The sequence below is a fragment of the Cariama cristata genome, unplaced genomic scaffold (genome assembly GCF_000690535.1).
Source record: "Cariama cristata isolate BGI_N322 unplaced genomic scaffold, ASM69053v1 scaffold8676, whole genome shotgun sequence".
Classification (NCBI taxonomy): Eukaryota; Metazoa; Chordata; class Aves; order Cariamiformes; family Cariamidae; genus Cariama; species Cariama cristata.
The window spans coordinates 15,665-28,537 of NW_009621484.1; the positions used below are offsets into that span (position 1 = coordinate 15,665).

The 12,873-nt window shown below is 38.4% G+C and overlaps 1 protein-coding gene across 1 annotated transcript in view; it reads right to left on the reverse strand.

Annotated features, from left to right (window-relative positions):
• The window catches only part of GLP2R (glucagon-like peptide 2 receptor), a 27,456-nt gene that overhangs the window by 10,936 nt on the left and 3,647 nt on the right, over positions 1-12,873 (reverse strand). The window contains exons 4-9 of the mRNA XM_009701976.1: positions 10,514-10,620; positions 10,113-10,269; positions 9,034-9,193; positions 5,201-5,261; positions 3,891-3,960; positions 996-1,084 (exon numbers count right to left, since the gene is read on the reverse strand). Of these exons, the coding sequence (XP_009700278.1) occupies positions 996-1,084; positions 3,891-3,960; positions 5,201-5,261; positions 9,034-9,193; positions 10,113-10,269; positions 10,514-10,620 (644 nt within the window). The remainder of the gene's footprint in view (positions 1-995; positions 1,085-3,890; positions 3,961-5,200; positions 5,262-9,033; positions 9,194-10,112; positions 10,270-10,513; positions 10,621-12,873) is intronic.

Consider the following 12,873-nt stretch of genomic DNA (forward strand, 5'->3'; position numbering starts at 1 on the left):
CCCCCCCGCCCCGGTGGAATGGGGAAGAGAATCAGAAGGGTAAAAGTGAGAAAACCCATGGGCTGAGATAAAGACAGTTTAATAGGTAAAGCAAAAGCCACGCACGGAAGCAAAGCAAAACAAGGAATTCATTCTCCGCTTCCCATTAACAGGCAGGTGTTCAGCCATCTCCAGGAAAGCAGGGCTCCATCATGTGTAACGATTACTTGGGAAGATAAACGTCATCACTCTGAACATCCCCTGCTTCCTTCTTCTTCCTCCAGCTTTATATGCTGAGCATGATGTCATATGGCATGGAATATCCCTTTGGTCAGTTGTGGTCAGCTGTCCCAGCTGTGTCCCCTCCCACCTTCTTGTGCACCCCCAGCCTCCTTGCAGGTGGGGTGGGTTGCGGAGCAGAAAAGGCCTTGGCTCTAAGCCCTGCTCAGCAGTAACTGAAACATCCCTGTATTATTAACACTGGTTTCAGCCCAAATCCAAAACAGAGCCCTGTACTAGCTACTGTGAAGAACACTAACTCTATCCCAGCCAAAACCAGCACAACAAGACGAGGGACATTCTTGAGTCAACAATGTCTGCATCTGTGAAAAACGATAGATCAGAAATGCTAATGTCACTTAGGAATCTCCCACAAATCTTCTACACCTCCTTTTTGTTTGAGGACACTCCATCACACTCAAGGAAAATATCTATCACAGCAGTAGAGGCCACAGATGTACAGTGAGGACACCTGAAAGCAGAGATCTTACTGCATTGCAAAGTTTTTGAGAAAATGCCCGTAATACTCAGCAGACAGGCACTGACCTGTCTTTACGTCTCAAATAAGAAAAATGTTTGTGGAGCCCATTTCCCCAGATGGCTTTCCTATAATACTCTGAATATCTGTTACACCTGACGGTGGTAGGTAAATGTATCATCTGCAAGGGCAAACTGGCAACCTTCTGACGTTGTGAGGAAAAAAAAGCACTAGGACTTTTTAGTTATTTATTACATACCTGTATTTGTAGTCATTAAAGCTCATTTGCTGAGCTTTTAGTTTGGAAATCAGCATCCTGAGAATTTTTAAGAAGATGCCAAAGTTAACCTTGAAAGAAAATACATATGGGTTACTTACAATAAATTATACAACCCTGCTTATATAACTATTAAAGAAATGTAAAATTGGTATTAAACACTTGTAAAACCTGTCACTGAATAACCAGAATGCAGCTGTGACCAGCTTCAGCAGAGAGCACAGAGCAGCAATACTCTGCTGGTATCAACTCTCTCCAAATGAGGCGGTTAACAGAGTTTATATACTTTTAGGACATACAACACTTTACCAAATCATAGCAACTAGGCAGGATGTGATAAAAACCAGCAGTGACTGCAATTCTTTACATAAAGAGACTCTAGGCAGCCAGACAAGGAAGCCCTGGGCATTTTTTTATGAATAATTCTTTCTTTTGTTAATTAAATTATACTGACTTAGCCAAGACCAATGTGCAAATATTTCCTTTCTAATGAGGCCTGCAAATGCCTATAAGTCATTAACTATTTCACTTCCACAAACCAAAAGCCCTATGCAAAAAAGTTATTAAGCTTGCAAAGTTGAGATACTTAACATTGCCTTATTCAACCTGATTTATGTATATGTTATGATATATGATCTTCCAGTAGATGATCTTCCTCATTTTGGGGATGGACAATTATCCAGGACTACTTTTCTTGTCTTATTTTGATGTGTAGGTATTACTGCTGGAACCCTAGTTCTTGTTCTGTGTAAAAAATCGAACACTTTTCATGCTGTTCTCCCCAAATGTGCACAGATGTATCTTTAAAACATCACAGGGTGATAAATGGATATTATTCCCTTAAAAAAAAAAAAAAAAAAAAAAACCAACCCTAAAGCATAAATAGATGGAGGTCCAAAGTGTAAGATGTCATCAGTTAGAGGTGCTTTGGTTTGATTTTGTGGAGCAATTAACACGAACATTATGTTACTGAGAACATCATACTTGTTACTTCAGCTGCAACTGGAAATACTCAATCCTTATCCCATTGGCTGTCTGGACATTCAGAAAGCAAAAACCAGAAAGTAGTAACCAGTTGTGATATTTTGCCTAGCATTGTGTTTGAACTTGGGGACAGAGACAGAGTTGGAAGGCCATTTTCTGGGGCAGCATTGAACTACCTTAAGCTCAGGATCATCCTTTTTCCTCATGAAGCACCCTCTTGTCATTCGCACATCTCTGTTATTAATATGAATGTCTTGCAGATTGTGCCCTCCAGTTTTATTCTGCAGCAATAGTTCATCTTGTGGGAATCTCTTTGGACAAGTTAGGGGAGATATAGATGTACATATGTACAAGAGGGGGTGAGTCACCTTTAAAATGGATGATGCTACTGGTATTTCCTAGCTTTTAGAATTGGACTTCTCCTTTTACTAGAATTTTTTGGTTTTATAAATACAAAAAATTCATTGTAGTCAACACTGTAAGGTTCTTCAAAAGTAAAGCTGGCGAGCATTTGCCATCTAAACGTACTTTTGTCTGGAAAATTTGGTTTATTCTAAAAATGATTTTCCAGTATGAACTTGTGCTTTTCACAGAAAACACTAAAACTTCATTGAAAATGACTGCCATCAAGTTGAAATATTTTTACTCTAGATGTTTCATAGAAAAGACAGAATTTTTCACTAGAACATGGAAGCAAAATCACAAAATCACAGAATGGTTAAGGTTGGCAAGGAGCTCTGGAGGTCACCTTGTCCAAACCTCCTGCTCAAGCAGGGCCACTTAGAGCAAGTTTCCCAGGACTATGTCCAGATGGCTTTTGAATATCTCCAAGGATGGAGGCTCCACAACCTCTCCAGGTAACCTGTGCCAGTGCTTGGTCACCCTCACAGTGAAAAAGCATTTCCTGATGTTCAGAGGAAACCTCTTGTTTCAGTTTGTGCCCATTGCCTCTGGTCCCGTCACTAAGCACCACTGAACAGAACCTGTTCCTCTGTCTTTGCACCCATCGCTCAAGTCTTTATATACATTGATGAGATCCCCTTGAACCTTCTCTTCTCCAGGCTGGACACTCCTTGCGCTCTTGGGCTTTCCTTGTGGGAGAGATGCTCCAGTCCCTTAATCATCCTTGTGACCCTTTACTGGTCTCTCCTGAGTATGTCCATGTCTCTCTTGTACTGGGGAGCCCAGAACTGGACACAGCACTCTAGGGGTCACCTCACCGGTGCTGAGTAGAAGGGAGGGATCACCTCCCTTGACCTATTGGCAATGCTTTGCCTAAGGCAGCCCAGGATACCATTGCCCTCTTTGCCCCAGAAGAGCACACTGTTGGCTCATGGTCAACTCGGTGTCTGCCAGGAGCCCCCGGTCCTTTTCTGCAAAGCTGCTTTCCACCTGGACAGATCCCAGCATATACTGGTGCCTGGGGTTGTACCTCCTCAGCTGCAGGACTTTGCACTGCTCCATGTTGAACTTCATGAGATTCCTGTCAGCTCATTTCTCCAGCCTGGAAAGGTCCCTCTGGATAGCAGCACAAGCCTCTGGCGTCTCGGCCACTCCATCTAGTTTGACGTCATCTGCAAACTTGTTGAGGGTACACTCTGTCCGATTGTCCAGATCATCAATGAAGATGCTAAATAGGATTGGACCCAGTACTTGGTACACTGCTAGTTACTAGCCTCCAGTTAGACTTTGTGCCACCTTCTGGGCCTGGCCATTCGGCCAGTTTTCAATCCACCTCACTGTCTGCTCATCCAACCCATATGTTGAATTGGGTCTGCCTGTCCACCCACAGTAAGAAACTTCATTTGCAATTTTTTCTGTCTCATATTTTCTAATCTTGGAGAAAGGGTCACACTTATGCATGATATTAGGAACAGATGAAATAATTCTTACTGCAATGGAAAACAGCATTGGTCCTCGGATGATCCACCAGATTCCCATGTGTTCATTTGTTCCCCAGCACCTGAAGAATAATTTAAAGTATAATCACAGTATTTTCATAGAAAAAAATAGAAAGCTTGTATAATCTGTGTATCTATTTCAAAAAGAAGTTGGCAAAGTTCAACTTTTTCTGGCGGCACTCAGGAGAAATGGAATAAAACTAAGGAAGTTTCTGGTCTCACCAACAACTGTAATTGTATTTACTCTGAAGAACTTTCTACCAGAATGTTGAGAGAGGTTTCCCTGGACCGCAAACTTCAGAACTACCTGGCAAACTCTGTCTTTGGATCCACACAACAACTGTACATGGCACCAAACCTTCATAACAGAATTCATCCTACTCAAATTTATCTATCTGAAACTGTAAACTGGAAATGGGTAAACTACGAATTGTGACCATGCTTCTTGACTTGCTAAAAAGTATACATACTGTTTCCTTGAAGCTATCTCATTTTCTCCTGCTCTAACCTTCTAATTTGTCCTATTTACATGTTCCTTCTTTCAATTAGCCTGAAAGTCTGTAGGATCTTAGCTTGTTATTTGCAGTCTATATAACATCTAACTCTATGAGACTGCAATTGTGACTTGATTCCTGATGTTGTTGCTTAATAACTGTATTGGTGTTCCAAATAAAACTCTCAAGAATAAAAAAGGAGAACAAAAGAAATCATGCATAAACCTCAAAATTTATGTGATGCCTTTAACAGTATCATTGAAGACCAGAAGACTGGAAAACTGATGCTTACTAGTGCAAGTTACTCTTACTGATTCATTCACTGAACATGGAACACATTAATTTAATATCAGCTTTTAGTGAATATCAATTTTTGTCACTATTCTCCATAACAATTTTTTTTTCAAAATTGCAGTGAATACTAGTTAAACTCAAAGTGTAGATGGTCTCTAAGGAAAGCACTGGTCTCCTTTTCTTACTAACAAGATGCTCTCTATGAAGATGGTTGTGCTGACAATTTGCTTCATGTAAGTTGATGAACATTGGATGTAATAGCTTTCATTTCAGGAACAGTGAATGTTCATTCTCCTTCTTGATTTATGCATAAATAAATCTGAGAATCCCTAGAAGTAGTCTAATATAAAAGTACTAAAATGAACCTAGAAAATGTAACAAGTATTAATACGTGTTGTACAATCTTCATATGATCTAGTAGTCAATAGTTGTGTCAATTACTGTCAAGGACTTCCAGAAAAATTAAGCAAACAGAAAACCTGTTTTCTAAGGTACATTTTGTTTAGTAACCTACCCTGTGTTCTCCAGTTTTGATCTGGTTATTCCCCAAGGGCCTACAAACAGGATAGGAACAACTGAAAAGAGAAGGAGTCAATTACAGCCAAGCTTACAGAATGGTTCATACAAAACAGATACGTTACAGTAGCGTGTGGTACAAAGACATATGCTTTTCAGTCTTCTATTTAGAACTGTACAAAAATCAACCTGATCCTGGCTTTCGTCATTTGTAGTTCAAATACAAAATAAAATTTAATTGTATAGTTCAATCTTGCATTTTCAGATACACTTACACTGCTGACCCATTCAAATCTTCCAAATTCCTGACCCTGAGAATTTAAAATAATTGGCACTTGCAGTCTCACAGGCTACCTAAGGCACCAGCTGTTAACATTTTTATTTGTTGAACCTTGAAGAGTTTTCACTGGAGGCATGGAACCCTGTCTAGTTAATTAAAACAACTGACAAATGCTTGTTTTCCCGGCTTACCTTTCCTGGACCCCTTAAAGATAATCCATGGTCCCCATTCTCCTATTGTTGCCCCCCCCACCCCACCCCCGAAAAAAAAAACAAACTGAAATAAAGAATTAATACACTATTCCAGTGGTCTACAAATGTGCAGGCACAAGCTTCAATCACAAGTACAAGGTACATGAGCTACAAAAGGCAGGTGTTTGATTGGATTCTCAGCCCAATAATACATAGGAGATTTTCTGGTGGATGTGGCAGAAAGAAAAGGAGATGTGGATCTCTAGGGCTGGAACAGGATCTATTCAGGATTCTGGGACAATAGCTAAGGTCATGGGGAGACCTGGAGTGTAGTGATACAGGGAAAGGGTCAGAATCAAAATACTCTGAGAGATAATAGACCTCTGAGTGGGTAAAATGGGGAAAGAAATAGAAAGGATCTCACATAGGTGGGAGATGGCGTTGGTGCAGAAGTGGGTCTGAGAGAACAGAGCACAGATCATTTGGGAAGGGAGCTACATGTCCAGGGGAATACGAGGTTGTCCCGTGAGAAAAGATAATACCCGGGAGGCTGAAGTGATGTTATCAAGTGCAGTTCCTGGACAGGAGCTGAGGAAGTGTGTTTCACTAGGTGTAAGCATGGTTCACCTCTGTTGGCTCAGTAGCAGCAGTACTTCAAATGTCTGTGAGACAGGTGCCAGATGTCCCATCTTAGTAGTAATTATAATAAATATGAATAAGGAATTAAGCTAATTAGTGGGAAAAGACCTTTAGGAAATCAGAGAAAATGATACAGGCATGAGAGCAATGGAGGAAGACCAACAAGGAGATGATCATTACTATTTATACTCTTATAGTACAAAGCAAATTTCTTGGCAGACTTGTCCTATTACAGTTTGAGCAAGGAATAAAATGATTAGTCCCTGTTCCAACGAGTTGGTGATCAAAGCAACAAATGGGTTTACAGAGGTGGGAAGAGTGAGGAAGTAATGAGACAACACTAACAAGCATGAAAGACAGTGGTCTTGGAATGTCGGCAGCGTGTATGCTAATACAGTCATATTAATATAACACAAGGGATCTTTAAAGAGAAATGTGAGAGAGAAAATAGAAACCAAGGCATGGATGGTGAGATGGACCCTCTAAAGTGTAAGGAGCACCAGAGGGGGAAGACCAGAAGCTTGGTAATGGACAATGAAATGTGGTGTTATGCTTTGACAGAAACTTTTAATAGATGAGGAAGGGTGGGAATGAGTGTGAAAATGAAGGAAAGTAGTTAATATCTGATGACGAAGAAGCAAAAGATGAAAAAGAGGATGTCAAAAATTGGATAGCAGGTTCAAAACTGCCAGACTGAAAAATAATCTTCACAGCAGCATAGTGGATGAATACAGGTAAGGCCAGAGAAAAGGATGCTGTAGGAAATAAGACAAGTTCCAATGTGACTATATCTAGAGATATATGAAAGGATTAAGGTAATATCTCACTTCTCTTAAACATTGAAATAATTCACTTTTCAAAGATACTTGTCTTCTTCCTTTTTTATTGTTCTCTGGTAATAAGAGTCACAATGCACAGTGAAGCAATCTGTTGTACTGACATCTTCAAAACAATGCATAGAATACTATCTCATGCATATTCAAAACCTAGTTCAAGTGCTGTAAGAGACAAAAGTCAGGTATCTTTTAATCTTGTCTGTAGTAGTAAACATGAACCATTTCTATAAAAGAGACGTAAGTTTTCTGGGGTATTTAATGGGTCTTTATTCTTTCAGACCGGATAGTTTTGCCCTAAATTAAGTTATCTTGTATACTTCAACAGGGTTTTATATCATCTTTTGAAACTTTTTGCTCAGGTTTCCCCATGTGGTATTTTAGATGCTGACGTCCTGTTTGGGATCTTGCTTTAAGCACCAGCATTTTTCTACAGTAATGGTTCTTTGTTAATAAATTAATACAATCACATTAGAAATTCATGAAAAATAGCCTTATCTGAAATTCACTTAATTCTAGGAATTTCTCCAGTAGGCTCTTTTTTAGATGCTACCCAATTCCCATTTCAAAATTCAAGAGGTAAGGTAGATGTCAAAGAGAAGTGAACTGTCTTCATTCCCTGTGACTGTTACAGAGAGAGCCTAGTACAACTTTTAAGCAGCTGAAACTGAATGACATGAATTACTGTCAAGGAACTTGCCACAGCCTTGACAAAAATAACCAAAAATTTCCTTTAAACATGTAAATGCAGCATTCCAACTGTAATGATTGGAATTTCAGTCTTAGTTGCCATTTGCTTCAGCTATTTATATTTTGAGTTTAAACAGCTCTCTAAAATCATACCTCTTTATCCTTAATAGATAATTTTAGCAAGCAGTACAGCACCGCAAATATGGAATAATTCATTTACAACTATGTAACCATTCACTACAATAAAATCTTTCTAAAAATCACTTTTCATTTTTTTAAAGTGGGCTATGCACTATAATCCCACATTCCTGGATACACAATAGTACATTTGATAATATAGCTCAATAGACATAGATGTGGTGATAGTGAACCAGCTTGTAAAACCATACATTGACAGAAGTTTTACAATCAGAAGTTCTTATGGCTATCCATCCTATCCTTCTCCTTAACTCAGGCCACTGTATTCGAATCAATAGCTCTTGCAACAAACCTACATACTGTCTAAGAGTACATTTTTTATTTTCATTTAAAAACTTCAAAGGCCTGCAAGTTGTACAAGTAGATTTTAGATTATTATCGGGAAGGGGGAAACCTTGATTTTCTCCTTTGTCTAGGCAAGATACAGAATAAGCAACAAATGCAGCTGTCAGATTACTTGACATAATTTACACAAAATTGTTCAAATGCTTTTAACTAACTTTATATTGTCTTTGTTCCATGAAAAATGCCTGAAATATAAGACTTGAATCATGCAGTGTTTCAGATTGCTCTCTAACTTAAAGCACACTTTAGAAACTTAAGGTGAGCTAGGAAGGTGAATATATAAAAGAAAACTGTTAATGTTTAGATATCTTTGCTACGTAGGTGTTCTATTACAAAAGAAGAAAATGAAGTTGCTGACAGAACCATAATATTCAGTGATGACAGAAAATACAGCCAAATATAGTCAAATTTCTTCTTGTTCTGTCCAGTAGGCTACTGTTTTCTTATGAAACAATTCACCCATTTCCTGTATCTGCAGGTCAAGTTGAACGGCAATGAATGTATCACTGTTGATATACCTTTATTGACAGTCACTGACCTCAAAATAAACAAACAAAAAAGAGTTCAGATTTTTTCCTTCTTCATTACAAAGTATCCACCACTAACTCAAAGAAGTACCACAGAATCTAGAAACTGGAAATCATTATGTACTTACCCCATCCTATCACAATATACATCTGTAGCAGTCGTCTTTCAGAGAGTACAACAGTTATCAATAACGTATGCAGATAAATTCCTTCTACTAATAGCCAAAAATAATTTGCCCCAACAAAGTAATGCATGAAAAACTGGGCAGTTCTGCAAATGATTACAATCTGTAGAAATGAGAGACCAGAAATCATAGTTAATATATAAAAGCTCTGATATATCCTGGACTTGTTACTTTAGCAACCATTTCAAAACTAGAACATGGTTGTGATATAACTGTGGATCAGTTACATATCTCACAAGACTCTCCTTGTTGCTTGGGAGAAGCTGGAGGGGAATGCAACAATTTAAAGTCTTCTACATTGTCAGAGAGTTACAGTGAAAATGACAAGTAGGAAAGACAGTGACAGTAGGCTGGAGTATGTGTGCTTTGTCATGATCTGTATATCAGAAATTTTACTGATGAACTATTAAAATAATAGTCACCATTAACATCTTTTGCTTGTTGGCATTGGCAAACTACATTCACGCATCATACAAGTATAATTTATGTACAGTGGTCGCAAATGAGAGATGTTGTTATTCCATTATCTAAAAAAGTGTAAGAAAATCAGCACATTTTTGTAGTACAGAAAAGCCTTTAAACTATTTTTTTCTCTGTTAGTGTTCTTTCACAGCAAATACATTGTTTGATAACATTGTCTTAAAAGCAAAATTTGTGTGCATTGCATTGTGCTATGCATACCAAGAGTGAATAAATCTAGTGTTATAGATGTACCAAATAAATGTTTAGATTTCTTCCTAAAAACTACAGGTGTAAGTGGTTTTGCTTAATTGGATGTTTCTAAATGCAACTATTAATTAGTTGTTTTTATACAAGGCTTCATATCAAATCAATCTGTTACAATTTATCAAATCAGAATTTTTTTCTTGATTACCCCAAGCTTTATCAGTAAAATGTCAGCATTCAAACCTCAACTAACAAACACCTCGAAACTTGCTTGCCATATGGCAAACTTCTGAAACTGTAACTGTTACTGCCACTAGCAGCACACATTTACTATTAACAATGAACTAACAAGTTACCTCAGGACTGAGGTACAACATCCATCCAGTTTCATCATTTGGCCTTTTGGAGTAAATATTGTAGTATACAGTGTCTTTTATAAGAACTGCTGTGGCACGCAAGATAAAAGATACAAATAAGTTCATATGGATGTAGTTTCTTGTGCAGTGAAGTTTTCTGTAGGAGAAAAAATAATGTATGAATCCTCTGGAATATATTCAATTTGCAGAAATTTAAAAAAATATTTTTGTATTCATATTGTTGTCATAAATGAATTTTGCTTAGGAATTGCTTTTATAATGCTTATTAGGAAAAGACAAGTTATTTACGTTGGCAGCTAAGCAATAAATTTAATTACTTGAAAAGAAAAATGTGCAGAGTGGGGTCTGTACTTTTAAAATACATGTAAATTTGCACTAACCTGAGTAAAGAAAGTATAAGGAGAGCCAATACAAGTGAGATGAGAGAAAAATAATATCCTATAGTGTACAACAGCTGTAATATGGTAAGTAATTTATGTTCTTCTTCCTAGGAACAAAGAGGAAAAATGTGTTATATATGCAGGCAGATGGGCAGAGCATGAATACAGCTCAGAAATTTTTCAGTCCAACTTCTTGGTGTTGCAAGGTAGCCAGGGGAAGTTTCTGGTGCCTGCTCCCTGCACTGCCTCATGAAATCATTGCATGACAGAGACACTTGCAGAGAGCCATAGTTTCTTTTTAAATTCGAATGTAGTCACAGTTCCATTTCCAGATTGCTCCTGCACAAACACCATTTGTTATCTGATTTACAGCTAATCATTGCCCTGGTTACATGCACCAAATGGATCCTGGTGGTTTAATAACTGCAGAGATCAACCCACTCAAGCTGTACACACAAGTGAAATTACTATGCATGTGCCCTGGGGACACGGTTACAGTTGTGTCCGCACAATTTTGAGAGTCAGCTCTGTCTAGAGTCATTGAAATAGACTGATTTCTACCATGAGTTCAAAGAAAAAGATCAAAATTATTAAATTAGAGTTGTCTAGAATGTCTTTGAATAACAAATAAGACCTCAGAGGGGGAAGCGGGGCAGTCACGCTTTCTTTCCACTTTGCGTCATTTAGCATTTCTCCTCGCTAAGTTTTTCCATTTAGCTCCTTATGTCTACTTCTCATCTCTTCACATTGCTTTTCTAGCTCAAGAAGGGCTTCTCTGCAGAGAGGACATAGAGATACAGGATGTGACTTTCATAATCCATATTGACCTGCAAAGATTTTCTTGGAACCTGTGTCTTTTCCTGGGTGATTTTGCTCTTTTCTTCGTGAATTGTCTTGCTGCTCAGCATCAGGGATTTTAGCTCTGTCTTCCTGCCTGTAGTTGTTTCTAATCAAATTATGCTAATGACTACTATCTGGATAGTGAGGGTGAGCTGTGCCTGCTCTCTTGTAAGAGCTGTGGAACTCTCTTGGAGGGGGTGAAAGTGCCCAGGGAGAGCAGCATGAGTGCAGGAGATGCGCATAGCACAGCTATTAGTCACTCTGCTCCATGAAAACATTCAAACAGGCACAAACCTAATAAAAAGCATGAGTTATCATCTTGGCTGTTACAATTTTGCAACATCAAAGCAAATGAAATCAAGCTGATTCCTGCAATGTGTGGAGATACGAGCTCTGGGTTATTTCTAACATCTTGGGGCTTTCCACTAAATACAACAAACAGGTACAAAACCACATTTAGGGTTGGTAGAAAAGCTGCTTACAGCGTTTAGAGAAATTGTCTACTGTCACACAAGATGAATTAATGTGTCTCCCACCCACAAGTTTGCAATCCAGAATGGTCAACAAAATGGAAAACTCTCAGTACTTACAAATATTTATCACACTTATATAAATAAACTGTAAGGCTGGAAGTTCATGTACTCGCTATATAAAGAGTTTAGTAAAAACTTAGTAATACATGGGGATCCTGAACTAATAGTGTTTAATAAAGTAATCAATAAAATAACGTTACTCAATAAAGTAATAAACAGTAGCAGTGCTCACCCAATAACGTACTAAAAATAATCAACAGTAATAGTGCTTACCCAAGAGACTTAATTCTGACATCAGCTAATCTGAGCTGTATGGCAAAAGAAGTTACAAGAAACTGAAATCTGGTAAACTGCGTGCTTTACTGTTGTCTGAAACTCCGTTGCATTCGTTGCAAGTCATTGCTCAGTTCTGCAAGTAGGCAACAGGATCAGATCCCTGTTTCACTGCTTGACCTGTCCTTTCCCTTAAACCTAACTCGGGAGGTGGAAGTGAGCTTGCTTGGTTGCAAACTGCATGGCAAACGAGCCAGGCTTCTTTGTAGGTACAGAGCAAGAGTGTGATTTCCAGCTTCACAAACTAGAGCTGATAGTAATTGTTTTCATTTTATTTTCAGTACAAAGAGCTGAGTGGTATCAAGGTAAGAGTATCTGGTTTGCTCTTTATTCAGGTCAGAAGTGCCATTCCCCTCTGCTGACAAAGCACAACGCAGTATCAGACTGGGAAGAATGACATGATGAATCCTCCAGTCTGTGACTAGCTAAATTTGAAAGGACCAGTTAACGGCTCATTAAATGTTAAAAGGTTCAGGAAGTGACAGGGAATGAAGTTGTCTGGCCTTGGCAGACTACAGCGATTTAGGGCAGATGATGGGATGCTTTGAATTTAAATTACTTGCTTGTCAAGCTGCAGTCTTTTTTATTAGGAGAAATTCAGTACATGAGAACACTGAACTCTGCACAGAAAATAATTTGTGGCATCTAAAGCAG